This window comes from Rousettus aegyptiacus, unplaced genomic scaffold (genome assembly GCF_014176215.1).
Source record: "Rousettus aegyptiacus isolate mRouAeg1 unplaced genomic scaffold, mRouAeg1.p scaffold_m13_p_5, whole genome shotgun sequence".
Lineage (NCBI taxonomy): Eukaryota > Metazoa > Chordata > Mammalia > Chiroptera > Pteropodidae > Rousettus > Rousettus aegyptiacus.
In genome coordinates, this window is record NW_023416308.1 from 13,005,997 (window position 1) to 13,033,868 (window position 27,872).

Below are 27,872 nucleotides of genomic sequence, written 5' to 3' on the forward strand. Positions count from 1 at the left end.
TGATCATTGGTTGCCCTGAACATGACAAGGCTCCAGTTGATATACCACTTGAAATAAATTAATTTTTCAAGTAAACCGAACATCCCTGTCTTAGCTCCAGGTTTGTGAACCGTGGTGTGTTCATTTTGATCTCTTTCCCTGTAGGACAACCCTCCCTATGATAAGGGGGCCTTCAGAATCGAAATCAACTTTCCAGCAGAGTACCCATTCAAACCACCGAAGATCACATTTAAAACAAAGATCTATCACCCCAACATTGATGAAAAGGGGCAGGTCTGTCTGCCAGTAATTAGTGCTGAAAACTGGAAGCCAGCAACCAAAACCGACCAAGGTAAGACATGCTTCTGTGTCTTCATTAGTAGTTGCTCTTCTGGAAGCTGCAGTGGGACAGGAGCTCCTCAGCGTCTTCTAATGCCATGCAGACAGAGTCCAGAGAAATCCTACCTTTACCAATTCCAACACACACAGAAGTGCAGCCGAGGTCCCACCAGTCCTGTGGGCATGGCAGGTCTCAGTTAAACTGTTGACCTATGCAGGTATTCGGGGAGGCCCTTCCTGTGTTCGCAGCCCTGTGGGGATGCGTGCAGACAGAGCAGCCCAATGCTTGTCGCCTGTGCAGTGAGGGATGCGGCACTGCCGCTGGAAATTTTCATGAAGGATTATGGGGCCGCCTCAGTGGGGGAAGGGGAATGATGTTTATAGTGACCTCACATAGCAATTAGTACCTGAACTCAGACTTGAAGGAAGAGGGGAGGTTGGAGAAAGCTTTCCAGACTAAAAGAAGGGCACAAGCTAAAACCACCTGGCTAGCAGCAGAAAGCTGGTGGCTCAGAGTGGGTGGTGTGAGGGAGGGGCACGGTCAGACTTGAGGGCTGCGTGTCCAATGCAAGCACATAGTTAGTTTTAGCAGACCTGGAACTCCTTGGAATTGGATGTGACCGTGTATGTCCCATGTGTCTAGGTCTCTCTGCGTGAACATATACATGCTCATTTTCTAGGAAGTACTTAATTCATTATTGTGCTTGGCCTCTCTCTTGTCCCTTGGAAGTTACTAGATTTTGGTATGAACCGAATTAGGAAATTTTTGTTTCCTAATTCCAGAACTTTCTTTTGAACTCCTAATCTCATATTCTCGGTGGGTTTTTTTTATAAGTAATCAGCTGAACCACTGTAAGGTTTTTTTAGATTGAAGAGAGTGGATGTGGCTGGAATTTGCTAGGCTGCAGGTGGTTTTTCAGTAACTAATATAAATAACTGTCTTTCAGTGGAAACACCACCCCCCCAACCCCCGAAGATGGAGTTGAAAGCCTTTCACATGGAAAGTTGAGCCCCAGGTTCAACACAGCTGAGTAGTAGAAAGGAGTGGGCGCTACATGCTGATTCAGAATAGAAAGATCTCCTGTGGACTTGGCACTTGGTCTTGTACAAGTTGGTGTTTATAAAAGCTTGACAAAGTTTTCCATGCAAATTCCTAGCTCTGCGTTGGAAGCCTATAGCTGCTCTTGTTCAGGAATGCCTTGTCAGCCCCTCGTGCAACTCCTGGAGCCCTTGCTGAGTTGTGTGTATTAAGCACCATGTCTGGAGGGGAGAAGTTCTTCCAGGCTATCCAGGCAGACCCTGCACCTCGGATTGCTGGGCCACAAAGAATTAAAAGGTCTCCTCCCTTACTGAGAACTGGGGTGGCAAGCAGGGCAGAGGACAGGCAGGATGGGACATGACATGACCAGGGGAAGAGAGGCTTGCCAGGAGATGAACACAGTAAGAGCATTTTGCCACCTCTTACAGGGACTGGCTGCCCAATAGGGCTGTGTCAGTATTGTTCCTGTTTTGAGGGGTAATGAAAATGTTCTGGAGTTAAACAGTGGTGGTGTCATACAACTTTGTAAATATACTGAAAACAACTGAATTGTATACTTTTAAAAGAGTTTATTTTTTTGTATGTGAATTATATCTCAGTTTTTTAAAAGAAAGTAAAGAAGCATGAAAAAGGGAGCAAAGGTAGCATGAGCAAAGTCAAGAAACAAGACATAACTGTGTCAAATAGGGAAGTGGTAGGAGTTAGCAATAATAATACCAGGAAAAAATGTGAAAATAAAGTTTTGTTCAGCAGTGTGCCTGGTTCTAGGAGATATCTAATAGATGTCTTAGCAGCAGAGCAAGGGCTTAGTTGGTGGCTGAATGACATTTGCCATATAAGATGCAACCAGTAACAAAGCCAGCATAATACTGACTCTGTGTACCAAACAACATAACAAAATTATATAAAGAGAAAATTCAAACAATTTATAAATTGAACGTTTCAATTCCCTATACACTATTATAACAAATCAAGTAGATAAAATTTATAAAGAGAACTCAAGAAATATAACAAACTGGATAAAGTTAGTTAACATTTTATAGTGCGTTCTATGGAAGACAGCATTCACATTTTACTTTGAGAGTGGAGCCCCCTGGATCTCCATGAAACCGGGCAAAATTAGATAGTGGTTACATTCTGTATTACAAGGAAGCAGAACAAAACTGAGGAAATTTTATAGGCTTCATTCTTCGACCATATAACGATGGTCGAAGGGATAAAGGTCATTTTTTATTATGTTTTTAAGCCCCTGCATATTTGAGGGGGGAAAAAATGCTTCTGGGAAGCATTTAGATCAAGGAAGAGATCAAGAAACCAGCGCCAGACATTTATAATGAGCATGCTGTTCTATATATGAAAAATGATGGGATGGGGCCATAGTTGTAGTTTGAAAAGCAGTTATAGCTATCAGTGTTCTATCAAAACAAGCTAAACTCAGCTGTGTTTTATTATAGTTTAGCTGAGGAATCAGAAATGCACCCAGAGGAACAGGAAAAGAATGAAATATTCATCAGAACTACTAAATAAATTTGAAAATGTTTAGACTTGATCAAATAAGTAAAAGCAAGCTCAGAAAATTAGACAAATAGCACACTTGCAAACTGAAAATATCTTTGAAAGCAAGTCTTAATCATTAACAAATGGTTTTTTACTAATTCATTAGGTATCAAGATGATCATAGTAAGAAGTAAAAGAGCCTGAGTATCCATAACAGAGGGTGGGAAGGAAAACTGGAAAACTTATCAGTGTCCTGTACTTCACATTTGACCCTGTGGGGTTCCTGAAATGCTAATGAAGCAGCATTTCTGCCACAAAGCCATTTCTAATCATGGAAAAAGACGAGAAGACACCTATTTATGCTGTCAAACGAACTCAAAAAGTGAAGAGGCTTTGCTAGAAAATAAATGACTAAGCTTTATTCAAGGTTCTCAGAGTTTGCAAACTGGAAAACACAGCTAGGCCAAATCTAGAAGTGTTCCAAAGGAGAAGGAAAAGCTGAGGGCTCTTGTAGGAAAGAGTATATTCCTGAGAATTAGTCCTGCATTCTTAGCATCATGACTGGTTCAAGAAGGTAATCTTCGGATGTCCACTAGTCTGGACAATGGAACAGTTTCTTCTTGAAGTCATTTCGATGGTCCTCTGAAGGTTCGATGTGTGTCCAGGCATTAACACTGTGCCCTGATGTGCATCCAGGTATTAATGCCGGACTGGGAAGTTCAGAAGTTTAAGACTGGCTAAGGCATGCCTCATACCTTGGCTACTTTTAGTAGTTTAGTGACTCCATTTTCTTTCTTTACTCTGTTCCTCAGTGCTGTCGGTAACATACAAGTATGCTATAAATGAAGTGAAGAACAACAAAAGAAAATGGAAGTCTCACATCTGAGCGTGGGGTGGAGAATCTTGGAGAGTGCTAAAATACATATTTTAGGCCAGTGAGCTGAGGGCAGTGTTTTAAAGAAGCTGCGATGGTGCCATTTGGCAGTGTTTGTCTCAATGTGGTTGCTTCCACTGACTGGACAGGAGGAAGCCTTCGGTACTTACTTTAATGTTTGTCTGAGGTATTCCTACCAGCCATACATTGTCCTTTTGTTGATACTTGCCTTCTGTTTATGGCAAGTGAAAGTGGTTCTCCATTTGAGCTACTAACATTTACTTTCCTTTTAAAAATATTTGTATTAAAAAGAGAGATTTAGAGAAATATATTAAGTAAATTATCATTTAGGCTATATGTGGATATATGGCAAACGGGAATACCAATGGTTAAAGTTGGGGAAATAGGAATAAGAAAATAGCTTTATCATTTCTGCTTAGGTAAGAATCAAATACAGTAGAAGGGATAAACCTTGAAATAAAGAGACAAAAACATACTTCCAGAGTCTGCTTCCTCTTAGAGATACAAAAGACGGTGTGTAAAAGGAGGTGATGTCTGCCCCTGTGCCTGTTCCTGGGAGTGGTGTGGAGACTGAATTAAGAGCCTTTCAGCCCTGGTCGCTCTTCCCAGTCTACCCTACTTGCCCAACCGCCTTTCCTTATTCAACCTTGGCCCCATCAGCCCTGCAAAGCCACCCTTTCTGCCTTTACCCCACTGCCTCAGCCGTGCCCACCGTGATCACAGGAACCCTTGACTGCCCCGTCTCACCTGGTAGCATTAATAGGCAGAGGTGGGGGCAGGCGGACACTTGGCCAGGAGCACTTTGTGTTGTTCCTTTCGCTCAGCATGGTGCTGTTGACTGGTTCTGCCTTTGTGTATGACTCAGCCGGCACCAGCATTTTAATCCATTCCCTTGTAATGCTGGGGTGAAAAACATGGGCCCCCATTAAGGAATTCACGGCATTGGCAGTCCAGAGGAGAGAGGCCTTTTTGCTAGAAATGTGGCAGTGGGAAGGAATGAAGCATTCCAGGGGTACTGGGCCCTGATAGGGGCAAGGAGGGGAAAGGTGCGCAGTGTAGCTATGTGCACCCCACTTCTGAGGCGGTCAAAGGTTCCTGGACCTTCCATACTCTAGTCTGCATGGCTCCCTTCCCTACCTTCTGCTTCCTTGTCCTCCTGCCCCAGGGCTAGCCTTCCAGCATATCTAGGACTTAACTGGAAACCACCCCCAAGCTGTCAATGTGACTTCCGCCTCTGGAATGGACAGTGTAATGCCTCTGGGGGTTGTCAGCTTCCCAGTGGCTAGGACAGGGTGGTCATGTGAATCTTTCTCAGCTGGTTTGGAAGCTCCTATGGGTGTTCCAGAGTGGGCTCATTATACATTTACATGGTGCAGGCCTGTCATGCACCCTTCATTCTCATACTCGGATATTGAAACTACTCAGCGGGGGGAAGGGAGGAGAGGGAGTCAGGCCTAAGGTCTCCAGAGTTTCAGAGGGGGATGGGAGTGACTGGGGTCTGGGACCTTCCCAAGGTGTCAGTTTGGGAAGGAGGAGCAGGCATCACTCTCAACAGTTATCCACTGTCAGGTTGGCTGTTGTCCATCACTTTCTCCTAATTACAGAGGAAAGGAGTTGATTGCCGGTGATTAGAATTTTGGATAAATTGGAGGCTGCTTTGTCTTAGAAGCACATAGATGTAAATCAGCGTTAGAGTCAGTTGCATATCTTGTCCATGCCCATTCTGAGACTGTTCTAACCAGTGATGCTGTCTTCTTTTTTTGGCAGTAATCCAGTCCCTCATAGCACTGGTGAACGACCCCCAGCCCGAGCACCCCCTTCGGGCTGACCTAGCTGAAGAATACTCTAAGGACCGTAAAAAATTCTGTAAGAACGCTGAAGAGTTTACAAAGAAATATGGGGAAAAGCGACCTGTGGACTAAAATCTGCCGCGATTGATTCCAGCGAGTGTGAGCAGAGCCCCCAAGCAGTGCACTCAGACACCCCGCAAAGCAGGACTCTGTGGAAAATTGACACGTGCCACCGCCTGGTGTTTGCTTGTGGCAGTTACTAACTTTCTACAGTTTTCTTAATCAAAAATGGTTTAGGTAACCTGTAAAGAAAGGATTAAAAATTTAAGATGTTCTAGTTCTGCTTTCTTTGTTTTAAAAATCACTGCTTCAGTCTACTTTAAAAGAATGGTGTTTTTTTCCTTGTCCAAATTTATCCAGAATTTCAATTTACATTTAGACCTTAAGGTTAAAAAAAAAAAAAAAAAAAGGTTGTGGTTCCCTTTCTTCCCCTGCCCTTGCCAACTCCCACTTTCTTGCATTTAGTTTATTTTTCACTCATTCACTTTCCCAGACCCAGGCCCTGTCTGCTCCACAAAGGAGAAGAGACAATTCTGTCTTGTCTGGTGGCTTCTCTTCTCCCATGTGGCACTGCCCAGTGTGGGAGTTGGTTCTCCTTGCTACAATTTATAGCATCCTTTTAAAAATTTAAAAACAAAGCACCACCACTACCACCACTCCCTAAAAAAAGCTGTGAAACGGGGAGGCCTAACTCTTATGTAAAACTCTGGCCAATGTTACCACAATAACGTTGATTAAATGGCAGCCCTGATGTCTGTGTGTGTGATTGAACTCCAGCCTGGCCTGGCCTGCTTGGGGAAACCCTACAATATCAGGTCTATGGCCTGCCAGCCAGAGGACAATGTGCACTTGTGTGGGGAATTTCTCACCAGAGAGGCTCCTGAGGTCAAAGGTTGACGCTCCTCCCTGCAGCCATTTTAGAAGATGAGCTGGTAATTGCAGACAACGCTAAAGCCAGAATATCCATTTGAAAATCCATGAAATTCCACGTTCACCTGTCACCAAGCTCCATCCGAATGTGCCACGGAGCTCGCTCTCCAATTCCTCAGTGCAGCAGCCCCACCGCGGCCCTCCCTCAGCACGGTTTGACCTTTTGCGGGGTTGGAATTGGCAGGACTCGGCTATAGCCAGCACCAGTCTGGGGTTACTGGTGCCCTGCTGGCCCCTTCCTTCGGAGCAGCTGGCCAGGCCAGCCCAGGAACAAGACGCCTTCCCTCTCCCTCTGGACTCACAGCCTTTGCAGAGTCAAGCTCCACTTGAAGCTCTCTCAGTAATATCCTTTACATGTGTTTTATGTACAAAAACAAAAAAACATTTGTTTTGACTGCCTTTTTTTGTAGAAATAAAAATTGACCTTAGAATTTATCATCAGATGAACTTGTAAGGATTTGAATGTTAATGTCTTTTTCAAAGCAAGTGGGACTGTCCCTGAAATAGTAGAGAATACATGTCACTGACACCCAGAGGAAAGCCGATGGTCCAAATGCCATGTGTCACCAACTCTGCTTCTGCCACTGGTGGCTGCCCTTCTTGGCTCTCAGGGGGAGTAGATCCTGTGGAGAAATGACTTAAAGAAACTTTGCTTTGTTTTCATTTTAGTTCTAAAACTATAGCTCTTTCCAGAGCTTATGACCTGTAAGACAGCTTGGTTTTACCTATGCAGAAGTGGGAGCGATGGGTAAGTCAGGCAGCATAATGTTTAGTTGTCCAGTTGTGTGGCCCCTGTGGTGTGTCAATAAACTTGGCTTCTTTAGTCCTAGGTACTCAGGGGGCATGTTCTGGTGACTTCTGTGTGCCCATTACGGCAAGAGCACCGAGCCAGCGTTTCCACATCTTGTCTCTTAATTAGCAGAATGGTGATGGTGGACTTTATTTCACTCATACACGGATTTGTAATAAAATGCCAAATTCTGTCAGAAGCTATCCAAATAAGCTACCATCTGTTATCGTTGCTTCTCTGAATCTAGAATTATTGCCATTCTTGGAAACTGTCCCATCGCTTCGTGTTTCTACCAGTGTAGCTCTGCCTGCCTGTCACCCCTTACTGCTCATCAGAGGAGGATATCTTTGTCAAAGCCAGCAGCCCCCCAGGGGACTCTCAGCCCTGGCATTACACCCCATGATTTGCTCCATTCAGGAAGGCCTGGCCTCAGCAAGACTATGGGTGGTCCCTCCCTCAGGCCTGGGCAATTGGATAAGCTGGGCTGCCACCAACGAGTTCCAGGTGGTCACCTAGCCCTCCGAGGAGGCTTTGAGCATGCTGGCAGGCAGCCCTGGCAGCTCCACAACCAAACAGCTGGGTCCTCTGGGGGAGAGGAGAGCTGTTGGGCTGCCACCACTGACCCGAGCCCACTCAGGAATTCACAGCCGCCTGTTCCAAAGTGTGCCAGGTCCTCTCCCTCTTCCCTGCCCCTGCCCCACATGGCAGAGAAAAGGCTTTCTAAGATGCTGCGATCCCATTCTGCCCTTAATAAAAATGCTCTCCGACACTATCGTGGTTGTGTGGGTTTCTTCCTTACTGGTGGAGGGCAGTGCCAGGGGCATGTGCTCTTGGAGACGGTGGGGGAGGGGCGGGGGTGGTGGCAGGTCCTCGGGCTTCTGGTCTCCTGCAGCTTCTGCCTGCTCCTCTCTCCCCATGTCCATCCTCCAAAAGAGGCACACAGAGATGTTCCGGCCTTTCCCGAGGGAAGCAGGAAAGGCTGGAGAGTCCAGACTATTGAGATCTGCAGTGGGACCCTTTGAGTATCTGAGGGATCACCCTAGAGGGACAGCATCTCTACGTGTATTCATCACTTCAGTCCTGCCAGCTCCAAGAGTGATAATCCACAGTTAGCAGAGGAGCAAGCTGGCCATCCTGATCAAAGTCATGGAACTAATGAGGGTGTGCCTGAGGATGGGGCTGTGCCATTTCCTCGAAAGATTCTAGTCAGAAACGCCTGAGTCCCCAGAACAGCAGACTGCTAAGGTGCTAACTCAGCCCAAGGCCCAACTGGGGCCCTGACACTATTTTCAGTCAGTTAAATTCCCTGGCTGTAACTTGACACCAGCTGAGACCAGGCCTGTCCTGTCAGCCAGGTGGGCAGGTTTCTGGGAGAGACTATCTGGGGTGTCATTTTACCAGGAAGCAAGGAGCAGGCCTTTCCTTTGACTATCTGGCCTGGGTACTCTGCCACATCCCAACACTTTATCCTCTCTGTAGCTCAGGACGACCCATGGGTATCCCTATTTTCCCAGAGGAGGAAACAGGTTCAGTGACAGCCAAGGACACCTGGCCTGTGTTCTTACAGCCTGGCTCTTGTTGCATTCCACTATCTGACCCAATGGAAGGCAAAGCCAGAGATGATCTGAGTTCTTCCTGCCCCTTCTGCACTGGCTTCTCTGTTTCCCTCATGAAATGTGGGGGCGTGGCACCAACCTGTGGAGCAGAGCTGAAGTTGGGACTTTAGCATAATGCATGCCCTGAGCAGTACTTGATTAATACTGCTGGATGATTGGAAGTGTTTTGGCTTGCAAACTGGGCTCCTGATGGCACCATGTGGGCCTTGGGATCAGAGCAAAATGACTACCCAACACTGCGGAGGCCATAACCGAGGCCCGAGGAGGGAAGTTACTTCCTCTGGAGAATATTCTTTGACCTCTCCAGGCTGGGTTAGGACCCCCTCTGGCCCTACACTTTGCTGTGTGTTCCTTTTCCTACCCCATTGCATCCTGGATCACACCAACTGTTCCTGTGTAACCAACTGTTCCTGTGTAGCCAACTGAGCTCACAGGCCGGGCTGTGTCCCAGCACTCAGCCCTGGCCTGCCACAGAGCAGACCCTCAATATGTGACTGACGAATGAGTGGATAACAGTAAACCCTTTGCCTAAGCCACCCAGCCAACAGCAGGTTTGGCATAATAATACCCCCGTCTCCTTGGTGGGTGGGGCACCAGTGACCAGCCCCTCAACGGGCCCTGCGCTGCCTATGGCCTTCTTCTCTTATCACCTTCTTTCCATTTGTGAGATGGACCTCGGTTTCCTGTGTATCCTCCTAGGCTGGCCACGCTCCCTCTCTTCCCTCCACTGTTAAACACTCATCCCCAGGGCTGATCTGGGCCTTCATCTCTGGTCATCCCTCTCTCCTTCCCTGGGTGACAGCAGCCACTCCTACAGCTTCACCTAACATCTGTGCAGGCCCCCAAGTCTCTCCTGAGAATCAGAACTACACAGCTAGCTGCCTCCTCCTCCTCAGTACTGCAGAACCCTCCTCAAAGGAGGTGACCTTGTGCCAACAGGCTGCCTTCAGGCCACCCCTGCCTGCTCAACCCAGAAGCTTACAGGAGTGTGGCCAGACGCCAGTGGGCTGAGGAAAGAGGCGAGGGTGAGGCAACAGAAGGGATCAAACTCAGTAATTCCAGTTCGTAGACATGGATGGAAGGCGGAAAGGGCCAGTGCCTGGAAGAGTCAAGGTCAAGAAAAGGTTAGGATGGAAAATGGAGCCAGAAAAGAGGAAACAGAATCCCCAGTCAAGGATAGGATGGGGGGAGGGGGACAGGAACGAGATCCCTCCCTCACTGCTTCAGAAAGCTGCATATCCTTCCAGGCTGCCTAGGCCAGGACAGAGCTCTGTTGGCACCTGATTCCATGCCTGGCACAGTGCATAGAAAATACATAAACAGATAGCTTCAAATCCCTGCTCTGCCACTCCCACCTCTAGGTCTGCAAAATGAGGACATTGGTGCCTGCACACAGGCACTAACATGAGACAAGAAGGACCATTTGGTGTTCCATCTGCCTTTCCATCCTCTGGAGCAGGGTGGGACTCCCTGTGCTCCAGAGAACTCCCTACCCCCTTCCCCACCTGTTCCCTGAATCTCTAGGTCCAAGCCACATGGGCTTCAGTCACAGGGCATCCACACATCACCAGGTCCAGCTGGGAATCTAGGATCTCATTTCCATAGAAGACTTCCCTCATGGAAAAATTTCAGTGAACTCCTCTGAACTTGCAGGACCTCCTCAGATCTGTCCCCTAGGATGGCAAAAGGCTGCTTACTTAGAAGAGGTGACTTCTTTTTAAATAAAAATTGAGATTATAATATACCTCACAAAAAGTTGGTGAGATACCACCCCCCCCAAAAAAATAAAATAAAATAAAATCTAAACATGAATGAAACTAGACTGTGGAACTTTTCTGAAACAGTGACCTGGTTTGGGCCCCAAGGGAGTTGCTTTTGTCCATTCGTGTGTCTAGGAAGGTTTTCTGGGCACAGTTTTAAATCACCCAAGTTTACAAGAAACATGTTATTTTATTAATACAATACTCTCTCCCCACTACACCTAAACAAGATGCTTACATGGAAACATAAAGGACACCAAATGTTTGGCAGGCCCCAGGTCCAAATGTCACAGCTTGACCCGCCTGCAGCCAAGAGTGCTTGCTGAAGCTCTGGCCACCACTACTGAGTCATGAGGACATGGGCATAGAGGTGACGTCATTCTGCCTGGGGAAGTCACAGAACCCATTCTCCAAAGCTCCATCCTTGCCCCTTCCCGAGCACCAAGGCATTAGTTCTTGGTTGTCAGGGTCACAATTGGGAGGGCTCCAGGAAGGTTTCCAGAGTGGCTTCACCAGGGACCCCCTCCCCTGGTCTCTTGAAGTCTAGATCATGGAGGGCGCAGAGCTGCACGCCATCCTGGGCAAGCCGGGCCCGCAGTGTGGGTTCTGTGAGGACATGCAGCTCATGCAGACGCTCCCAAGAGCAGGAAAAGGCATCAGGGCCCTCACCACAGCCCCCAGCCGGAGGCACACTGGGGTAGCCTGGGTGGGCCATCAGCTCCGCTGTCAAGGAGTGGCCTGTGGGTGTACCTTCCAGGGCCCGAGCCAGTGCCCCTGACACACGGTGAACGGACATGTGCCTGCCACAGGTGCTCAAGCCCACGAAGGCATCGGTCCACCTGTGGATACCTGGGTATCAGGGGAAGGGACTGGCAAGCAGAACAGTGTCAGGAAGGGCTAGGCAGGGGTCAGGAAAGATCTGGGGTGGAGGCACCGCTAAGCAAAATCCGACTCCCTTTGAGCTGGCCAGGTGAATGTCCATCTAGACCCACAGGGACCTAGGCCGGGCAGGTGGCAGGGCACGCGGGTAGGGTGGGAGAAGGCTCACCTTAGGCCGCGGCGGGAGAAGGGACCTGCAGCGGCACGGGCGTCGTGCGCCACAGCGCAGGCGAAGGCCCGCGCGGGAGCCTCGAGCCATGTGCAGCTGCCTATTCCGCGCTCCAGAGGCAGCCTTGTGAAGCGCACGCCGTGGGCCTGCAGCGCCTCAGCGAACACCTGGCACACGCCTGAGGATGGGGTGAAGTCAGGGAGGGGCACGTCTCCCCAAGTGTGACACTTCCCCCTGCCTGCGACCACTAACCCACGCACCTGGGAGCACATGCACGTGCTGGTGCCCGTCCACATGAGTGGGATTCCCGCCCAGTAATTCCTGGAAGCGGCTCAGCTGGGCCTCCAGTTCTTCCCTCACCTGGAAAGAGAGGACGATAGGCACCTTGAACGTCCGGGCTCAGTTACCGAGGAGGACCCCTCCCTGCGCCTCCAACTGACTGCTACCAGGAAGGCATCCAGCTTCCTCTCTTGCCCCTGATGGCGTCACCGTATCTCAAGACGGAGCCTTGGGGGTGGGGGTAGGGGGATCATCCTCTTGCAGCCGCACTTACGCACCTGGGACAAGGCCACGTCTCCGGCCGCCACTGCCTCCCGGAATCCCATCTTGCCCAGGAAGAAGCCTTCGGGGCTGAGCAGCGATGAGGCGCCGCGGCGGGCGGGGCCCATGGGGCGGCCCTCGGACAAGTTGGCGTGGAGGCCCGTGGGAATTTGGTGCCTGCGGGCCGAACGCAAGCGGGAGCACTGGCGGCCGCAGGGCAGAGGCGCCCCAAGTCCGCCCTGACCCTGTAGGGGGCCGCTGCTCACCTGCGGGCCAGCTCCGCCGCGCTCTCCGCCGCCGCGCCATTGACCAGCAGGGACGCGCTGGTCACAGCCCCCGCCAGGAAGGCCTCTACGATGCCCTCATCCCGCCGCGGGCAGTAACCAAAGTCATCTGCGGTGATCACCAATCGCACGCGCGGCCAGGCCATCTCGGCCTCCGCCCGCGGCGCTGGGGACCAGAGGGGAGTGGACAGGACAGTCCAGGCCCCGCCCCTAAACACCGCCCAAGACCCCGCCCTAACGCATACACCCGGACGCACCAGCACCTCGCCTTTGTTCTCGCCACCTAGCGGTCCCGCCTTGGCTCTGCAACGACCTCCCACTACGACCTCCACCCTGTGTGCGCCGCCATAATCTGACCACAGTTCCACTTATTGCAATGCGAAACTTTTGGTGACTGTAAAAATGATATTTAATATGAAAAATACAGAGTAAAAGTCCTGAATAAAAATATCTCTTACGCTTTCCAGAGATCACGACTGTTAACTTCTTGGGTAGTGTTCTTCCAATATTTTCGCTAAGCAAATAGACACGATTCTTCTTCACCCCCACCCCCAAGTTTTTTATGTTTTAAGAAATAATGATCAAATTAGTTATCTCATTCTTTTAATTTTTTGATAGCGACTGTGAACTTTTTCATGTTTTTATTCTTTATATTTCTTTTTTACAAAATTGCCCATTTGTCTTTTCCTGATTTTTCTAAAATAAGGCTTTTTTTGTGATTTGTAAAAGCTCTAAACAATAAGAAAATGAAAGAAAACATGTAATGTCAGTGGCTTCGTTTGAGAAAGCATTAGCCCCTGCTTCCCTCTTTTGACCTCTGTGTAAGAGGTTACATTTATAATCTCATTTTTTTCTCTGTGGTCCAGAGAAGCTTTCCCTACCCACGACTATACTCAGTCACGTGGTTGATAGCTAGGGTTTCCATTATGATGTAGCTGTCTTGATGTTCCCAATGGAAGTGCAGCATTCATGTCCAGCCTATGACATTGGTAACATTGTTCCTGTTTACCAAGCTGTTTGAAGAAACTGCGGCTCAGAGAAAGGAAGTGTCTTGCCCAAAGTGCCCATGCTAGAAGTAGTGGAGCTCAGACTGATCTCTGAAACCCTGGGCCTCCATCTGGGTCTGCTGCAGTCCTCAAGGCCCTGGTTGTCCCCTAGGTCAGGGGCAGAGAGGATAGAGCCAAGCTTGAGAATAACAAATAATATCCACTACCATGGGCAGGGTAAGAACTGGAGGCCTCAAAGAGCCCTTCACCAAGCTCTTCACATAAGTACTCTTATATTCAAACTTTATTGCTAAATTGTCAGACCTCAGAAAACTGTCATTCTCTACTGGGAAGCTGAACCTGGAAAGGCCAGAGGCCCTGAGTGTCTGAAGATTAGAAGGAGGAAGTTGACATTTATTGAGCACCTATTCTAATATTATTGGTGAACAAGTAACAAAACGGTGTGGCAGAATCTGGGATAGGGTTTGCGATCATTCTTGGGGATGGCAAGCCTTTGGGGAAGCCTTCTCCAAAGAGGTGACACCTGAGATGGGGAGTGCACGAGAAGTTTACCAGACAGATGGGGAAGGAGGGAGAGGAGGCAACACATAAAGGGTTTTATGGGGTGCCGGGTGTGTTGTATGAAGATTTAATATCCATACTCCCACGTGGAAGGATATTCAACTTCATTTATGGAGGGGGATCAGAGGATCAGAGAGGTTGAGTCACACAGGCAGGAAACAGCAGAGTTAGGAACTGAAGCTAGGCCTATGACTTAGAGCCAGGACTCTGAGGTTGTTCACGATAGGCGAAGAGACACTGGAGAGAAGACAGAGAGCTGGAGGACCAGGACAATGCCATGACCAGAGAGGAGCCAAGGAAGGTGCTTATGTCACTAGAATAGGCCGTGGCTTTGACCCTTAGCCTCCCATTAGGGTAGATGTGGAGCAAAGATCAGAGCCTCAGCCTCAGAGAACAGCCAGGAGGAGCTCCCTCCGAGAACAGGGGACAGAGCTCGATAAAATAGGGGAGGGGCCAATGTGGGCTCCGCCCCCAACAATTGTGTCGGGGGAGCTAGAGGACGAGGGGCCCGTTGCCAGCCAATCAGGACGCGGCATGCAAATAAGCAAGCGGGGATCTGCCTTGCGGCGACTCCAAAGCACAGTGTTGCCGCCCTCAGCAAGTTCTGATCGCTCTGGCTGACACCTAGCGAAACTTGGACTCTGGTGAGAGGCTGGGCTCTGGGCCAGGGACGGATTCCAGGGTGCCCCAAGTCTGGGATGGGAGAGGGTCAGAAATGGTCAGAGACAGGACCTCGCCCCCGGCGACTCTGGACACAGATGGTGCGCAGACACCCAGGGGATTCCGAGCAAAGAAAGGGCCAGGCATGTGAGGGATATAGGCTGTGGGGAACTAAGGACCTGTAGCCCCCTGGGCCACTGATGCAGTGTCCAACAGATGGACGGAGGGAGACTCAAATCCATGGAGGCCTGGGGGGACGCTCATACCATCTCCCTACCAGTAGCAAAGAGGAACTCATGGCTGCACTGCAGAACTGAAGAGAGAGAAGGTGGGCAGCAGGCCCGATTACTGTCATAATGACCAGCTGCCGCCACCACTCGGGATACTTGGCAGACGATGAGGCTGGCCATACCACGTACGTGGCCCGGGTAAGTATGCCCAGCAAGGCCTAACTCCAAGACCCCCACTGTGTTCCTCACCAGTTCCAGCACCCCTAATCAGAGCCCCCCTTTCTCGTTTCCTTTTGACTTTCCTCCCTGGGCCTCCTAGTGATGCCCTTATCTCTTTGACCACTCCTCTGAACCCCTTCAGGGCCCTAGTCCCCATCAATTTCATTCCCCTGTGTTCCCCTGACCTCCAGTGGCCTGGGAGGGCTTGGCGAACTGCCTCTCCAAGTGAGAGCATGGGGTCTACTCAGGGCCTAGGGGTCCAGTTTCAGAAGCAGCCATGGGGTGTGCAGGTCTCAGGACCACAGGTGTTCTGTACAGCCCAGCAGTGGAACAGGGCTGGCCTACTCTAGAGATGAGGATCCCAAGTGGGATTTAGAGGGGTTTTGTGATTACCCACTCAACACCCCGTGAGAGGACAGAAGCGGGCTTCAGACTCTCTGGTCAGGGCTTGTGTATGTGAAGTGTATGTGAAATGTATGTGTCAGGGAAGCTTCAGGGCAACCCTAAATAGATCTCCACTTTGCAGAAAAGAAAACTGGACCTTGAAAGGGGCCACTGTGGCCACAGTCACACAGCCTGAAAGTGGCAGAGCTAGGGTGCAAGACCCAAGGCTGCCTGACTCCAAAACAGAGTTTCTTTCACTGCCCACTCCCTACCCAGCTCCTGGTGCCCTAGGAAGACCCTGGGGACCCCACCTCCTTTGGGGCATTTCAGCCCACTGTGACATGCCTGTCTGCTTAGGTTCAGCCACATAAGAAGCCAGCATTCTCGGAAACGGGACAAGCCTCTAAGCTGGGCCACGTGCCACACCCACCATCGATGTATGGCCCCTCGAGCAGCTCAGGGCTCCACAGCCACCGCCGAAACTCAAGGGGTCCTCGGCCCTTTGGTAGCTTCCTGGATTTCCTTGTTGAGGGCCAGGTGCTGGACAGCCTGCAGACTGTGGTGGAGAAGGCAACTGAGCACATGGCCACCATGAAGACAGAGGCAGGGGTGCCACTGGTGGAGGTGCAAGACCCAGTGGAGGTGCCAAGGGGCGGGCGACGGGTGCGTGCCCGGCCCAGCCTCAGCACCGTGCACCGGCACCGTGTCCGGCCCAGCCTCTGCATTGGGAACCCCAACAACTACCCATCCTGCTCCAGCTCCATGTCTGACTCCCAAAGCAACTTCACAGCTGGCTGGCCGGGCTCCCACAGCCGAGACAGTGACATGGGCTACCATGGTTTGGGCCCACTGCCACCTAGGAGGGACAAACTCCTTCAAGAAAAGAGCCTCAAGCGGCTGTTACGGCTGGAAAACAGAGGGGTGAGATCTGGGGCCATGGGGTGGGCAGGATGGCGCCCAGGGCCAGGGCTAAGGCTGGCTTGGCCTCTCCTGGACACCTCTGAGAGTTCCTTTCTCTCTGCAGAAAAGCCTGGGGCAGTCCTCCTCTCAGAGGGGTTCCCTACTGTGCGACTCTATGGGCAGCCAGTCCAGCAGCCAGTGGACCCCGAAGCAGCCCCTGTCCTGGTTCTCAGGCCTGCTGGGTTCGAGCTCAGGCGCGCCTGAAGCTTCAGATCTGGGGCCTGCAGAGCAGGAGCTGATTTTCCTCAAGCGAGAGTTCAACAAGGAGATCAAGTCCTTGCTGAGCCAGCCGACCTCCTTTGATCTGCCTAGCTACTGTTCACTTCGCGAGCCCCATCGGACCCTGGACTTCCTGGCTGCGCATCGCCTTTTCCCTGCCCTGCAGAATGTGGTCAACCAGGCTGCGGACAAGCTCAGTGGTGCCCGCCGCCAAAATGGCTGCCCTCTCTTCCCAACAGAATGGGAGCCCACCACAGAGCCCAACTCGGAAGTCACGCCAGGCTCTGAGGGGACCTCGCTCACTGAAGGGGAGGCACCCTATAGTTGTTCCCTTCCTACCAGGAACTCCAGCATCAAAATGGTTCGCAGAAAGAGCATCAAGCCCAAAGGAGGGGCCAAACCCAAGGAAGGTGGTTCCCCCATGTCTAGTACCCAAGGAGCCACCAGATTCCGGCTCCAGGTGACACCTACAGAAGAGTCCCAGGTCCCTTCACCCTCTCCCAAGCAGGAAGTACCTGACCAGGACCCTAAAGCACAGAGACCACCCATGCCTGTTTCTGGGCCGCCGAGCTCCAGTCAGAAGGCCCAGCCCTGGCAGAACCTACACATCACCTTGCCTACCCCCAAGATTGAGGTGGATGCGCCCTCTAGCCAGAACCACCTCACCGAGGTCACAGCTCCACTTGCTCCCCATCAACCTCTCTCCTACCACCTCCCTCTGTTCTCATCACTCACCTCTTTGATAAGAAACTTCTCCCTATCTTTCTCTTCATTGTGTCCAGAGAAAACCTCCTCAAGAGTGGAGCCGGGGAACTTAGGGACGGGTTTGCAGGGGAAGGAGCCTTTCAGCCACCATTCCTAATGGCCACTGTTGCCGGCAAATGCCCATGGTTCAGGTCTCTTGCCCTGTACTGTGGAAACCACCTGAGCAAGCAACAAGCCGATGGGGGACCAAGAACCCTGGCCTAGCTACTGCCAGGTGTTGTCAAAGATGAATAAAGGCTATTTTTAATTCTGGGTATTTTTTTAACATTTGCACGTGACTCTCGGAGATCCTCCCATGTGGGGAGGGGCCTGTCCCTCGTGGACAGTAGCCTGATCCCAGAGTGGGGTCTTGCATCCTAGGTCTAGCACCCTTTGATTCCCGCTGCCTAGGACAGGGCTCCAGTGTGTCTGCCCTGATGACAGGAAGTCACCCAGAAAGAGTATGGAGATGTAGGTGGCTTCACCCTGGGAAGTCTCCAGCACAGCCTCCAACTCTCCTCTCACCCATTAAGTCCCAGACATGCTTCCTAATTCTGAACCCTGGCCTGGGTGAGAACCTGCTAGAGCCGGGGTTGTCCAGACTTTAGTCTGACTGACATTGTGACTGTGGTAGAAGGCCTTGCCCTGGGCCAACTGGTTGTGGCCAGTGTGATGACAGTGTGGTAAGTGTGAAGGCTGGCAAACATGCTGGACCTGTGCTCAGCTGTTGAGGGGAACAGCAGAGCAGATGTGTCGAGGCCATACCTTTAGTGCGCCAGATGTGGCGTCCATATGGGTGGCAAGGGGTGGGGGAGCTGTGGGTGTGAGGGACATCCCAAGGTAGGAGGAGTGACACGATGTGTCTCCCTTCCCTCCCTGGCTGCTGCACAGAGCCCCAGTTACAAGTTCGTGAAGAAGAAGACCTTGCCCTCCATCTCGTCCACCATGCCCCAACACTCCAACCCTTGGTACGAGGAGCTTGTCAACTACTTGATGGAGCAGGCTGTCTCCTTGCTCATCTGCAAGTACAAGTTTGAGAGGAACCTCACCAAGCAGCTGGGCTTTATCTCTTTCCCTATCACCGAGGCGCTCATGGACCTCCTCCTGGGCTTCAAGAAGGTGAAGGGCTCCCACATCCGCCTGTCCTCGAAGGTTAACTGGAGCTGCCTCCTGAAGAAGCTGGAGGAGGGCCAGCGGGCCCAGCAGGTATCCAAGCCAGTGTCTCGGCCCACGTCCCTACGGGCCTCGCAGCGCGACACTTCCCAACATAGCACTTCCCAGCGCTCTGCCACCCACCGTGGCACTGCCCACCCCAGCACCTCCCCGCACAGCCCGGAGACCCCCTCCACATTGCCCAAGCCGGCCACTGTCGTGGATCAGGAGGCGGCTGCAGAGCCCTCCCTCCACACTGAGTCTCTGGGCCCCCAGCTGCCCACTCCTCAAGAGAAGAGTACAGCTGAGGAGCAGGAACCCACAAGCCTGTCAGAGCCCATTACTGGCATGGGCTCCAACCAGTATGGGCAAGCAGTAGATGTGGAGGAGGGCCAGAGAAATGAGGAGGGTGAGGAGGAGGAGGAGGAGGAAGAGGAGGAGGTGCTAGAGGTGGAGGAGGAGGAGTATGAGGAGTATGAGGAGGAGGAGGAGGAGGAGGAGGAGGAGGAGGAAGAGGAGGAGGAGGAGGAAGACGAGATTGACGAGGGTGAGGACAAGAACTACGACTTCTTTGGAGATGAGAGAGAGACCCAGCGGCCCCCTGAGCCTCAAGGGGTGGCTGAGGTCAGTCACTCCACAGACAGTCCTGGAGACCCTCAGTGAGGCCCCCTACGCCACCCCAGGCACTGAATTTCCTGCTGTTCCTCCTGCTCCACAGGAATGCTGCCCCCCCACCCCTGCCCAGCTGGCCCCTGCCAATGTGAGAAATAAAGATTGTGTTGATAGAGAAGTTTTTTTGTCTAGAGATTTCAGTCTCCCTTCCACACACCTGCACATGTGCCCTTGAGTAGCACCTCCAGCAGGCCAGGCCTGGCCACAGCTGGCTTTCATGACAGCTGCTAGTGCAGAGCCCCGTGACCTTACGTGCTCTGTTGAACACAAGTCCCTGGCTTGTGGCTTTTCTTCACTCTGGTCTGCACCTTCCTGGCTTTTCAAGCCCCTCAGGGCTCACAGTCCCCTTTCATCATGGCCGGTGTGCACCCTGACTCCAGTTTCCTGGGGGCTCCTCCCCTGCCATGGTGGCTTCCTCCTCTCTCTGATATGCCACACCCTCATGTTCTGACTGGGATACCGCCCTCTCCTGCTGCTTGCATGGCCACCTGTCTTCCTTATTTGTATTTTCCACCTCCAACTCCTGAATCTGGAGGTTCCATGCCAGGTCATATGGGGGCTGCTGGTCAATCAAGCTATGGATTAGCTGCCCCAGGATGGCCACATGGCTATCCCTTCTTCGGCGGCCCTGGGCTCTCTCTAGAAAGATCTGTAGGCATGGCGGGTTTCATCTCCAATTTCTCCTCTGGTTTCTTGACTTCCTGTGCCACCAGCTCAGCACCGTCATTCCCTCTGCCTTCCTAGAACAGCCTGTTTGCTCCCTGTTCAGGCATCTTCACGCAGGGACCAGCTCAACCTCTCGCCCATCCCCACCCTTTCCTCACAGCTGAGAGAACACATTCGGGTGCTCCACACTACCTCAGTGTGCAGGCTGCCATTGTGGGGAGCCTGGCGGGTCTTTCATGCCTCCCCTTGAGCCCACCCAGGGGCAGAGAGGCCAGGCCTGCTCCACTGAGCCTGACTATGCTCAGTGGCCCACAAACGAGGACACAACCGTAGTGCTTCCTCTGAAACCAGGCAGGGTGAACCTTCTACCCCACACCCATGCCCTGTGATTCCAGGAGGAGGACTTGCTCTACTGCCAGTCAGAGGGACCAGGGTCCTAAGGTGCGGGAGGGGAGGTCAGAGACCCATTTTTCACAGAGCTCTTTTGCCAAGGATCTTTCAGGGTACATGCTCAGCTCATAAGACCCATTTCCTGAGGCCACCCATTGCCACTACCACTTCGATGTGGGGCCACAACAGCCATTTTCATACGTCATCGCCATACCACTTGGCCACTGTTGGTAGGCCCTATTGGTACATCCCAGTCCAAGCTAAGCCAGTCAGGTTCTTTCCCAGAAGCCTACAATTGAGATGCACTGAGATATTCTGGTTCAGTTTGCACTGATGGCCGAAGACAAGCCTGAGTGGTGTGAAGCAACCATTTTCCATGTCTCTGCAGAGAGGTAAGAAATCCTGATGCCGGGAAGGAGCCAAGAAGGGGGACCCTAAGGCTCTGAGAAACAGCGACTGCTGTGATATCCTCCAGCTTCACAGGTCCCATTGGCAAGTTCTTAAGGGAGAATTGAACAAATCCCCACTTCAGCTTTAGAGGCACTTGTCCAGGGACTGTCCCTGGGGGCAGAAACAGCCCCTTTGAGAACCACTGACACATGGTACTAGAGACACATGACCATAGGTCCTGTTTTAGATATCTGTTGCTGTGTAAGAAACCACTCTGAGACTTAAGTGGCTTCGAACCATTTGTCACAATGTTGGGGTTTGACAGTTGGCAGAGGTGTAGGCAGAGTGGTTTATGTGGCTGCTTTCAGCTGGGGGCTGGGTTGAGGCTGGAATGTTCCACATGATTTCTCCCTTTCCAGGGTCTCTCTCCGTGTGGCCCCTGAGCATTCAGTTGTCTAGTCTATAGTTCCTTAAAGCATGGTGCAGGGTATAGCCACTGGCTTCCCAGAGAGAGGGAGCAAGAACTACCTCTCCTCTTGCAGCCTGTGCTCAGAAGTCTCAAAATAGCACTTCGGCAGTGTTCTCTTGGTCAAAGTGAATTGCAATGCCTTCCCTGATTCAAGGAGAGGGGAAATGGCCTCCATGTCTTGGCTGATTGTACCTTAAGCTGTTCCTGGAATCAAGTAGAGCTGAAGACAAACTGTGGCCAGAAGGTGGAGGGCCCTGGAGATGCCATAATTGGCCCTGTGCACCTGCCCATAGGGTGAGTTGGGGAAGGTGCTCTGTAGGAGAGGTGGGAAAAAGGAACAGCAAGGAGAAGCCATGAGGCCCCCAAGAAAAGCAAGGGAGAGCCACGTTGTCATCCCCTACTCTAGTTCTCGGGTCTCTGTTGTCCTATGAATCCTTTCTTTGCCTGTCAGGGAGATTACTTGCTTTGTCCTCACCAACCTCTGGTCCTATGTACAGTGGGAAGCCATTGGTGACTTTTATCAGGTGTCTGGCATGATGTGATTTATGCTTTTTAAGGCATAAGTCATTTTGTGGAGAATGTCTTAGAGGGGACTGAGTATCAGAAGCAGGGAAATCTGTTAGGAGATAGTGGCAGATATCTGGAGGAGAAATGGAGTGCTTTCGATTAAGGTGGTGATGGGGGATGCAGAAGGAATGCCTCGTATTTCTGACTCACACTGGAGTCAGGGCCATCAAAAAGTGTTGGATTAGATGTGAGGAGTGCAGTAAAGAGAGGAAACCAAGATGAATCCCAAGTTTTGGGCTTGAGCAACTAGTGCCTGGAGATGTCATTATGCGGAAGCCTGGGGGAGGAGCAGTTTGAGGGAGGAGACCAGTAATTCTGCTTTGGACATATTACGTTGGAAATGTTTGTTAGTGTCTCCGACAGGATGCATCCATTTCTTCCCAAATTGTGCTTTAGTCCTTCTACCCTGGATCGGATGCCCCTCAAGTGTAGAGTCTGTCCAATCCAGGGCTGACTTTTAGCAATTTAGACACTCTAGCTCTGGAAAGATCAAGGTGCCCTATGCCATATGTAATTCAAAATAAAAACAGTACTAAACATTAAAACTGTAAAATAATATGCTGTCAGCCTATTGGGTAATATAGCCCAGAGCCAGTTCCCTCGAGGCCCCAGCACAGGCCCCAGAGTGAAGTTAACATAAGAAAGTTCCACTAATGAATAAATAAACAGTGGTGTAAGTTTCCCACCCTTGAAGACTGAGAAGACAGTGAGACTGGCGCCTGCACATAAAAGAAACTAAGGGGACACATTCATCCAGATTTGGTTCCTACAGTCACTTGGTCTCCCAGCCTTCTGGTTTCCTGACAGCTTTGAGGCTTCCTGGTGACAACACACTGTTATCCTTAACACCACAGCTCCCTGCTACCCCCTGCTGCCCAATGGCCGTAGTGCCTTAGAAAGAGTCGGTGACCCGGTCACGGGAATTCAGAAACCCCAGGGTCCAGTGACCGAAATGACTCAATGTCAGAGAGGAGACAATTATCGAGTGACTGGGGGATTAGTTAATTCTGGGGTCTGAAGGACCAGGTGATTCAGTATCTGAAATCTGTCTACTTTATGACCACAAAATCTAGCGGTGGAACAACCTCAAGACAGTGCGGCTGCGGACCCAGGGTCTGAGGGGAGAGCCCACGATTGAGAGTTCAGGGATCTAGGATGAAGGAGTTTGGTGAACAGGGGCTCGGCGGCCGCTAGGTGGGGTACCCCTCACCTAGGCCGCTCGGGGACAACCCTGCCTCGGCTTGGAGCGGCACCCGTCTTCCTTTGGCAGTCATTGGTGAGTCCTCGGAAGCGTGGACCAATCAAAACCCTCCTCGTGTCGCCAGCCTCCTCCCAGCCGCGGCTCTTGAAAGCTGGAGGAGGTGCCCCCCACGGCGACCCAATGGTAGGGCAGGCGAAGCGCCGTGCAGGCCGGCAACTGGCTGCCACAACCGGCTGTCAGAGCTGGATTGGTCAGCCGCGGAGAAGGAAGCGGCCCGTGGGCCCCGAGCTGGCGGAGCCCGGCTGGGGCGATGTGGAGCGTGGGGTGCCGCCGAGCTGCTGGAGCGTCGCTGCTGGGGCTACTGCTGGCGCTTTTGGTGCTGGGCGGCGGTGCCGCCAAGACTGGCGCTGGGTTCGTGACCTGCGGGTCGGTGCTGAAGCTGTTCAATACGCAGCACCGGGTGCGGCTGCATTCGCACGACATCAAATACGGATCTGGTGCGCGGGGCCCGGGACTGGGGCATCTCCAGGGGGCGAGGCGATCGTGGGGGTCTGAGAGCCAGGGGTCTGGGGGTCATCTGGTTGGAGTTGTTAGTGGACTGAGGGGGACAAGGACCGGCTGTCGGAGCGGGTCGGAGGGATATCGGGGGAGGGGAGGATCATCCCGGAATTGCGGGCCAAAGGGCTTGAAGTTCAGCTAGGGGCCAGGGTTGGAGGGTGGGGGTGAGAGTTGGGGTTCCAGGGTTGAGGTTGTCTGGGAAAGTTTATGATGTCCGGGCCGAGAGTGGCGAGTTCCGGGACTGACAGCGACCCGGGTGTGGGCTGGGGTGTCGCTCCTCAGGAAGCGGCCAACAGTCGGTGACGGGCGTGGAGGCGTCTGATGACGCCAATAGCTACTGGCGGATCCGTGGCGACTCGGAGGGCGGGTGCCCGCGCGGGTCCCCTGTGCGTTGCGGGCAGGCGGTCAGGCTGACGCACGTGCTCACCGGCAAGAACCTGCACACGCACCACTTTCCGTCGCCGCTGTCCAACAACCAGGTGAGCTCCCTCCCTCAGCCCCAGGAGAAGCTTCTGGTGTATGTGTGAGCTGCAAACAGAGCCTTGGCTCTTCCTCTCACTCAGTCAGCCTTAGCTTCCTCGGTGCAACAGGCATTTCAACCCAGAAATGTTTACTGAGCGCCCCCTCTGGGGATACAGAGGTGACTGGTACAGAGTCCTGCTCTCTGGAGCTTTCAGCCCAGCCGCGAGGTGGATAGTGAAGAGTGATCTGACCTTGTTGGATAGCACCACAACTGGGAGCAAATTGGACCCAGGAGGGGGATCCACATGGGCTTTGGGGTGGGGAACTGAAACCCTGCAGGGGAAGAGGAACTCAGGCTGGTTCTGGAAGGATAAGCAGGAGTCCTCTAGGCCACAGAGAGAAGAGTCTTTCCAGGCCTGGGGAAGAGCTTGTGCATGGAGTTCACTGGAACTGGGTAGGGGTGAGGAAAGGTGGGAGGCTAGGGAGGGAGTGGGGTGCAACAGAGGGTGCTTTTGTAGTGTTGTCAGAAAAAAAAAGTGTGAGCTAAATAGAGACCTTGACTGTCAGCCTGAGGAGTTGGGCTTTGCTGAGGGTCAGAGGGGTTAGGATGAAGGAATATATGGAGGAGAGAAGAGGCCTTGGCTTTGTAGGGGCCAGTGGTCACCATCCATACAGATGGGATGGGGCATGCATGTGTTTGAAGAGCCCATGTTGAGGAGGTACTACGGGGTGCTGGGGTGGGGGTTGTACTGTCCCATTTTGCTGCTGTGAAAGCTGAGGCTTAGAGAGGTGCAAGGAAAGACCTGAGGCCCAGTGCCTTGGGTGTAAGTGCTGCTGTCAGGCAAGTGACCACAAGGGATTCAGGGTGCTCTTGCAGTGACTACTGTCCTCCCACCCTCTGCACCCACAGGAGGTGAGTGCCTTTGGGGAAGATGGCGAGGGCGATGACCTTGACCTGTGGACGGTACGCTGCTCAGGGCAACACTGGGAGCGGGAAACTGCTGTGCGCTTCCAGCACACGGGCACCTCTGTGTTCCTGTCAGTCACCGGCGAGCAGTATGGGAGCCCCATCCGTGGGCAGCACGAGGTACATGGCATGCCCAGTGCTAACACACACAATATGTGGAAGGCCATGGAAGGTATCTTCATCAAGCCCAGCGTGGATCCCTCTGCAAGTCACGATGAACTCTGAGTGCCATGGATGGGTGGATGGAGGGTAGCAGGGTGGGAAGTCTGCAGGGCCACTCTTGGTGGAGACTTTGGGTTTGTAATAATTCTCAAGTGCCTTTGTTAATTAAAGAATGTTGGTCTGTGACTGTTTTGGTGTGAGCCTGGAATAAGACCAGGAGTTACCAGCCTTCCCTGGCCCAGTTCATCATCTCTTCCTAAGTGCAAAAATGCTGTCTTCAGTACAGCCTGACAGCTGAACCTGTCCAAACTTTTTCAATGCTTTTCTATGCACTCCAACACTGTCCTGTAACCCTTAGCTAGTCTGAAGGCAAGTGACCCCTGGTTCCTAACCCCTGAGCTTCATAAAACTTCCTGTTAAAAGTTGGGGCCAGGGCCTCAGCAGGAGTGGGAACTTCACTTCTTGCTAGCAGACATGGGGGACACATATTCCAGATCCCTCATCCCTTGAGGTAAGGCCCCCCATTCTTCTGGCAGTTGTGAGCAGTCTTAACTTAACTTGTTAAGTGTTAGACTCTGCCCATCTGCTGGAAATTAGCATCACAGTTTCCCTCACTTTTGATACAAATGGCACCCCACACACCCCAGCCTGCATAGGCATGTGGCATCTCAGGCCCCCACTATGATCTTCCAAGGTCCCAAGGAGATGATAAAACTTCAAAATATATTACAAAGGAAGGTAAACACAAAGAACTGCTACCTGCAGAGATCTGAGAAAACTTCCTGGAAGAAAGAGGCATAATTCGGGCAGGCAAAGCACTACAATTTAAAGGTAGGAACAATAAATAGGAGGCCCTAAAAAAAGGTAACGACTCTGCTGGTGTGTGGGTGACCTCTAGAGGTTATAGTGGAGATTACAGTCTTCCTGGACTTGCTAACCACCCAGGGGTGTGTAGAAGGGCAGGGAGGGGCTTAAGGGAGCTACTGTAAAGCAGGGGTCCCCAACATCCTGGCAGCGGACCAGTACCAGTTGGTGGCCTGTTAGGAACTGGACCGCATAGCAGGAGGTGAGTGGAGGGCAAATGAACAAAGCTTCATCTGTATTTGCAGCCGCTCCCCAGCGCTAGCATCACAGTCTCAGCTCCACCTCGGATCATCAGGCATTAGATTCTCATAGGAGCACCAATTCCTGGTGCCAAAAAGGTTGGGGACTGCTGCTGTAGAGGGTGCCACTTTCCTGAATGAGAATAAAAATCCCAGGAGAGTCTGGGTATAGCAACTGGTTGGAAGGGGCTTGGAGGAGTGTGGGCAGAGCGCTTTATATTTGAGAAATCAAGTGACTATGGGTGTGGGAGAAAAGTTCTGGCCATTTGCGATGCCTGAGGGGAGGAGGATCCTATGTAGGCACATTACTTCCCACACTCTCCCCCACGAGCTTCTGCTCTGCTCAAACAGACCCCTTCTTGACCTCTCCACTGCCAAACCTCTTGAGCATTGTCTACAAGTCTATACTCCTCTTCCATCACTCACTTGACCTGAGACAGGATTGGAGTGCAAGTAGATTGTTGGAAGGTGATCCCAGAAAACACTGGGGCAGAGGAATGGGGCTGTGAGAGAAGGCAAGGCAGCTGCTGAAGTTTGCAATGTTGAGTAAGTTACCCCTGTAAGCAGCTGAAGCTTATTCCCACTGGGGAATTCTGTGACCCAGTGTAGAACACAAATTAAAGTTATTCCAACCAAGGGACAAGAAAGTGCAGTGTATTATCCAAGCAAAGTATCTGCTCTCATTGGCTGAGGGCTGCCGGACAGGTGGGAGAATTACTCTGTAGCACTTCCTACTTGCCCTGGACGTTGGGAAGTGTATGTGGGGGTTTTAGTATACAGCCAGAACAAAGGCCCAAGGCAGAGCTGCAGGATGCTGGCAGTGAGCATCCTTTCTGTGGAGGTGAGTGCCAAGGGGCTGTGGGCTGAGCACCAACAAGCAAAATAGAACAGTGTGCAGCATGTAGAAATCCTTGGGAAACCAAGGTGGGAGCAGGTAAGATGGCTCCAAATGCAGGACAAGGCAAAATAACAACAACAACAACAACAACAACAACAAAACTGCAGCAGCAGCAGAGCTCTCCTTTATTGAACCCTAAATGCCAGGTCAACGATTTACACACAGCATCTCATTTGTTCCTTGGCAGCAACCCTATAAAGCAGGTTTAATTATTGTCTTAATTTTGCAGAGGAGGCAACTGAGGTTCTTGAAGATTCAAACCCAGCTCTGTCTGCCTCAAAAACATTTGCTCTCAGCCGTTGGACTTAGAAAATAAGATAGGAGAGGGCCCAGATTTACAGCAGACTAAGCACCCACCCACCCACCCCCATACACACACTGCAGCTATGCGAGGGCCGGGCGGTGTATATATCCTTACAGGTCATCAACCCGCAGTCGGCGCTTAATGAATGCTTATCTGCAAAGTAGACGCAATCACGCAGGACCTCAAGCTCAACATCGCCTTTCCCATACCTCCCTTAGATCCACAAGGCTCCACCGGCTCCAGGACCTGGTCTCCGCAGCCCAGGCCTACCCGGTGGCTTCCGGCAGATACCACTCAGGTCAAGCCTGGCGTTGCAGGTAGGGTGGGGTTATCCCTCCAGGAAGCCCACTGTAGCCGAAA

General features: G+C 51.8%; 4 protein-coding genes across 6 annotated transcripts in view; 3 read left to right on the forward strand and 1 right to left on the reverse strand.

Moving 5' to 3' along the window:
* UBE2L3 (ubiquitin conjugating enzyme E2 L3) overlaps nt 1-6,350 on the forward strand; it is a 41,155-nt gene extending 34,805 nt beyond the window's left edge. For both annotated transcript variants that reach the window (XM_016120175.2, XM_016120176.2), the window contains exons 3-4: nt 145-331; nt 5,517-6,350. In XM_016120175.2, the coding sequence (XP_015975661.1) occupies nt 145-331; nt 5,517-5,671 (342 nt within the window). In that variant the 3' untranslated portion in view covers nt 5,672-6,350. The remainder of the gene's footprint in view (nt 1-144; nt 332-5,516) is intronic.
* Nucleotides 6,351-7,103: 753 nt separating this feature from the next.
* On the reverse strand, nt 7,104-12,744 carry YDJC (YdjC chitooligosaccharide deacetylase homolog). Of its 2 annotated transcripts, none has more exons than XM_036220605.1 (5): nt 12,550-12,744; nt 12,301-12,460; nt 12,004-12,103; nt 11,744-11,921; nt 7,104-10,034 (listed from the first exon to the last, which is right to left on the reverse strand). In XM_036220605.1, the coding sequence occupies exons 1-5, from the start codon at nt 12,711-12,713 to the stop codon at nt 9,914-9,916; spliced, it is 723 nt and encodes a 240-aa protein (XP_036076498.1). In that variant the 5' UTR covers nt 12,714-12,744; the 3' UTR covers nt 7,104-9,913. The 2 variants fall into 2 exon arrangements, with proteins under 2 accessions (XP_036076498.1, XP_015975660.2); XM_016120174.2 differs by lacking the exon at nt 7,104-10,034 and adding an exon at nt 10,866-11,534.
* A 2,407-nt stretch (nt 12,745-15,151) lies between these two features.
* CCDC116 (coiled-coil domain containing 116) lies at nt 15,152-20,481 on the forward strand. The gene is made up of 7 exons (XM_036220956.1): nt 15,152-15,223; nt 15,986-16,549; nt 16,653-17,267; nt 18,443-19,112; nt 19,152-19,210; nt 19,344-19,463; nt 20,437-20,481. Exons 1-7 carry the CDS (start codon nt 15,152-15,154, stop codon nt 20,479-20,481), a joined length of 2,145 nt encoding a protein of 714 aa, XP_036076849.1.
* Nucleotides 20,482-23,286: 2,805 nt separating this feature from the next.
* On the forward strand, nt 23,287-25,393 carry SDF2L1 (stromal cell derived factor 2 like 1). The gene is made up of 3 exons (XM_016120202.2): nt 23,287-23,555; nt 23,899-24,095; nt 24,989-25,393. The coding sequence occupies exons 1-3, from the start codon at nt 23,369-23,371 to the stop codon at nt 25,268-25,270; spliced, it is 666 nt and encodes a 221-aa protein (XP_015975688.2). The 5' UTR covers nt 23,287-23,368; the 3' UTR covers nt 25,271-25,393.
* Nucleotides 25,394-27,872: the final 2,479 nt, after the last annotated feature.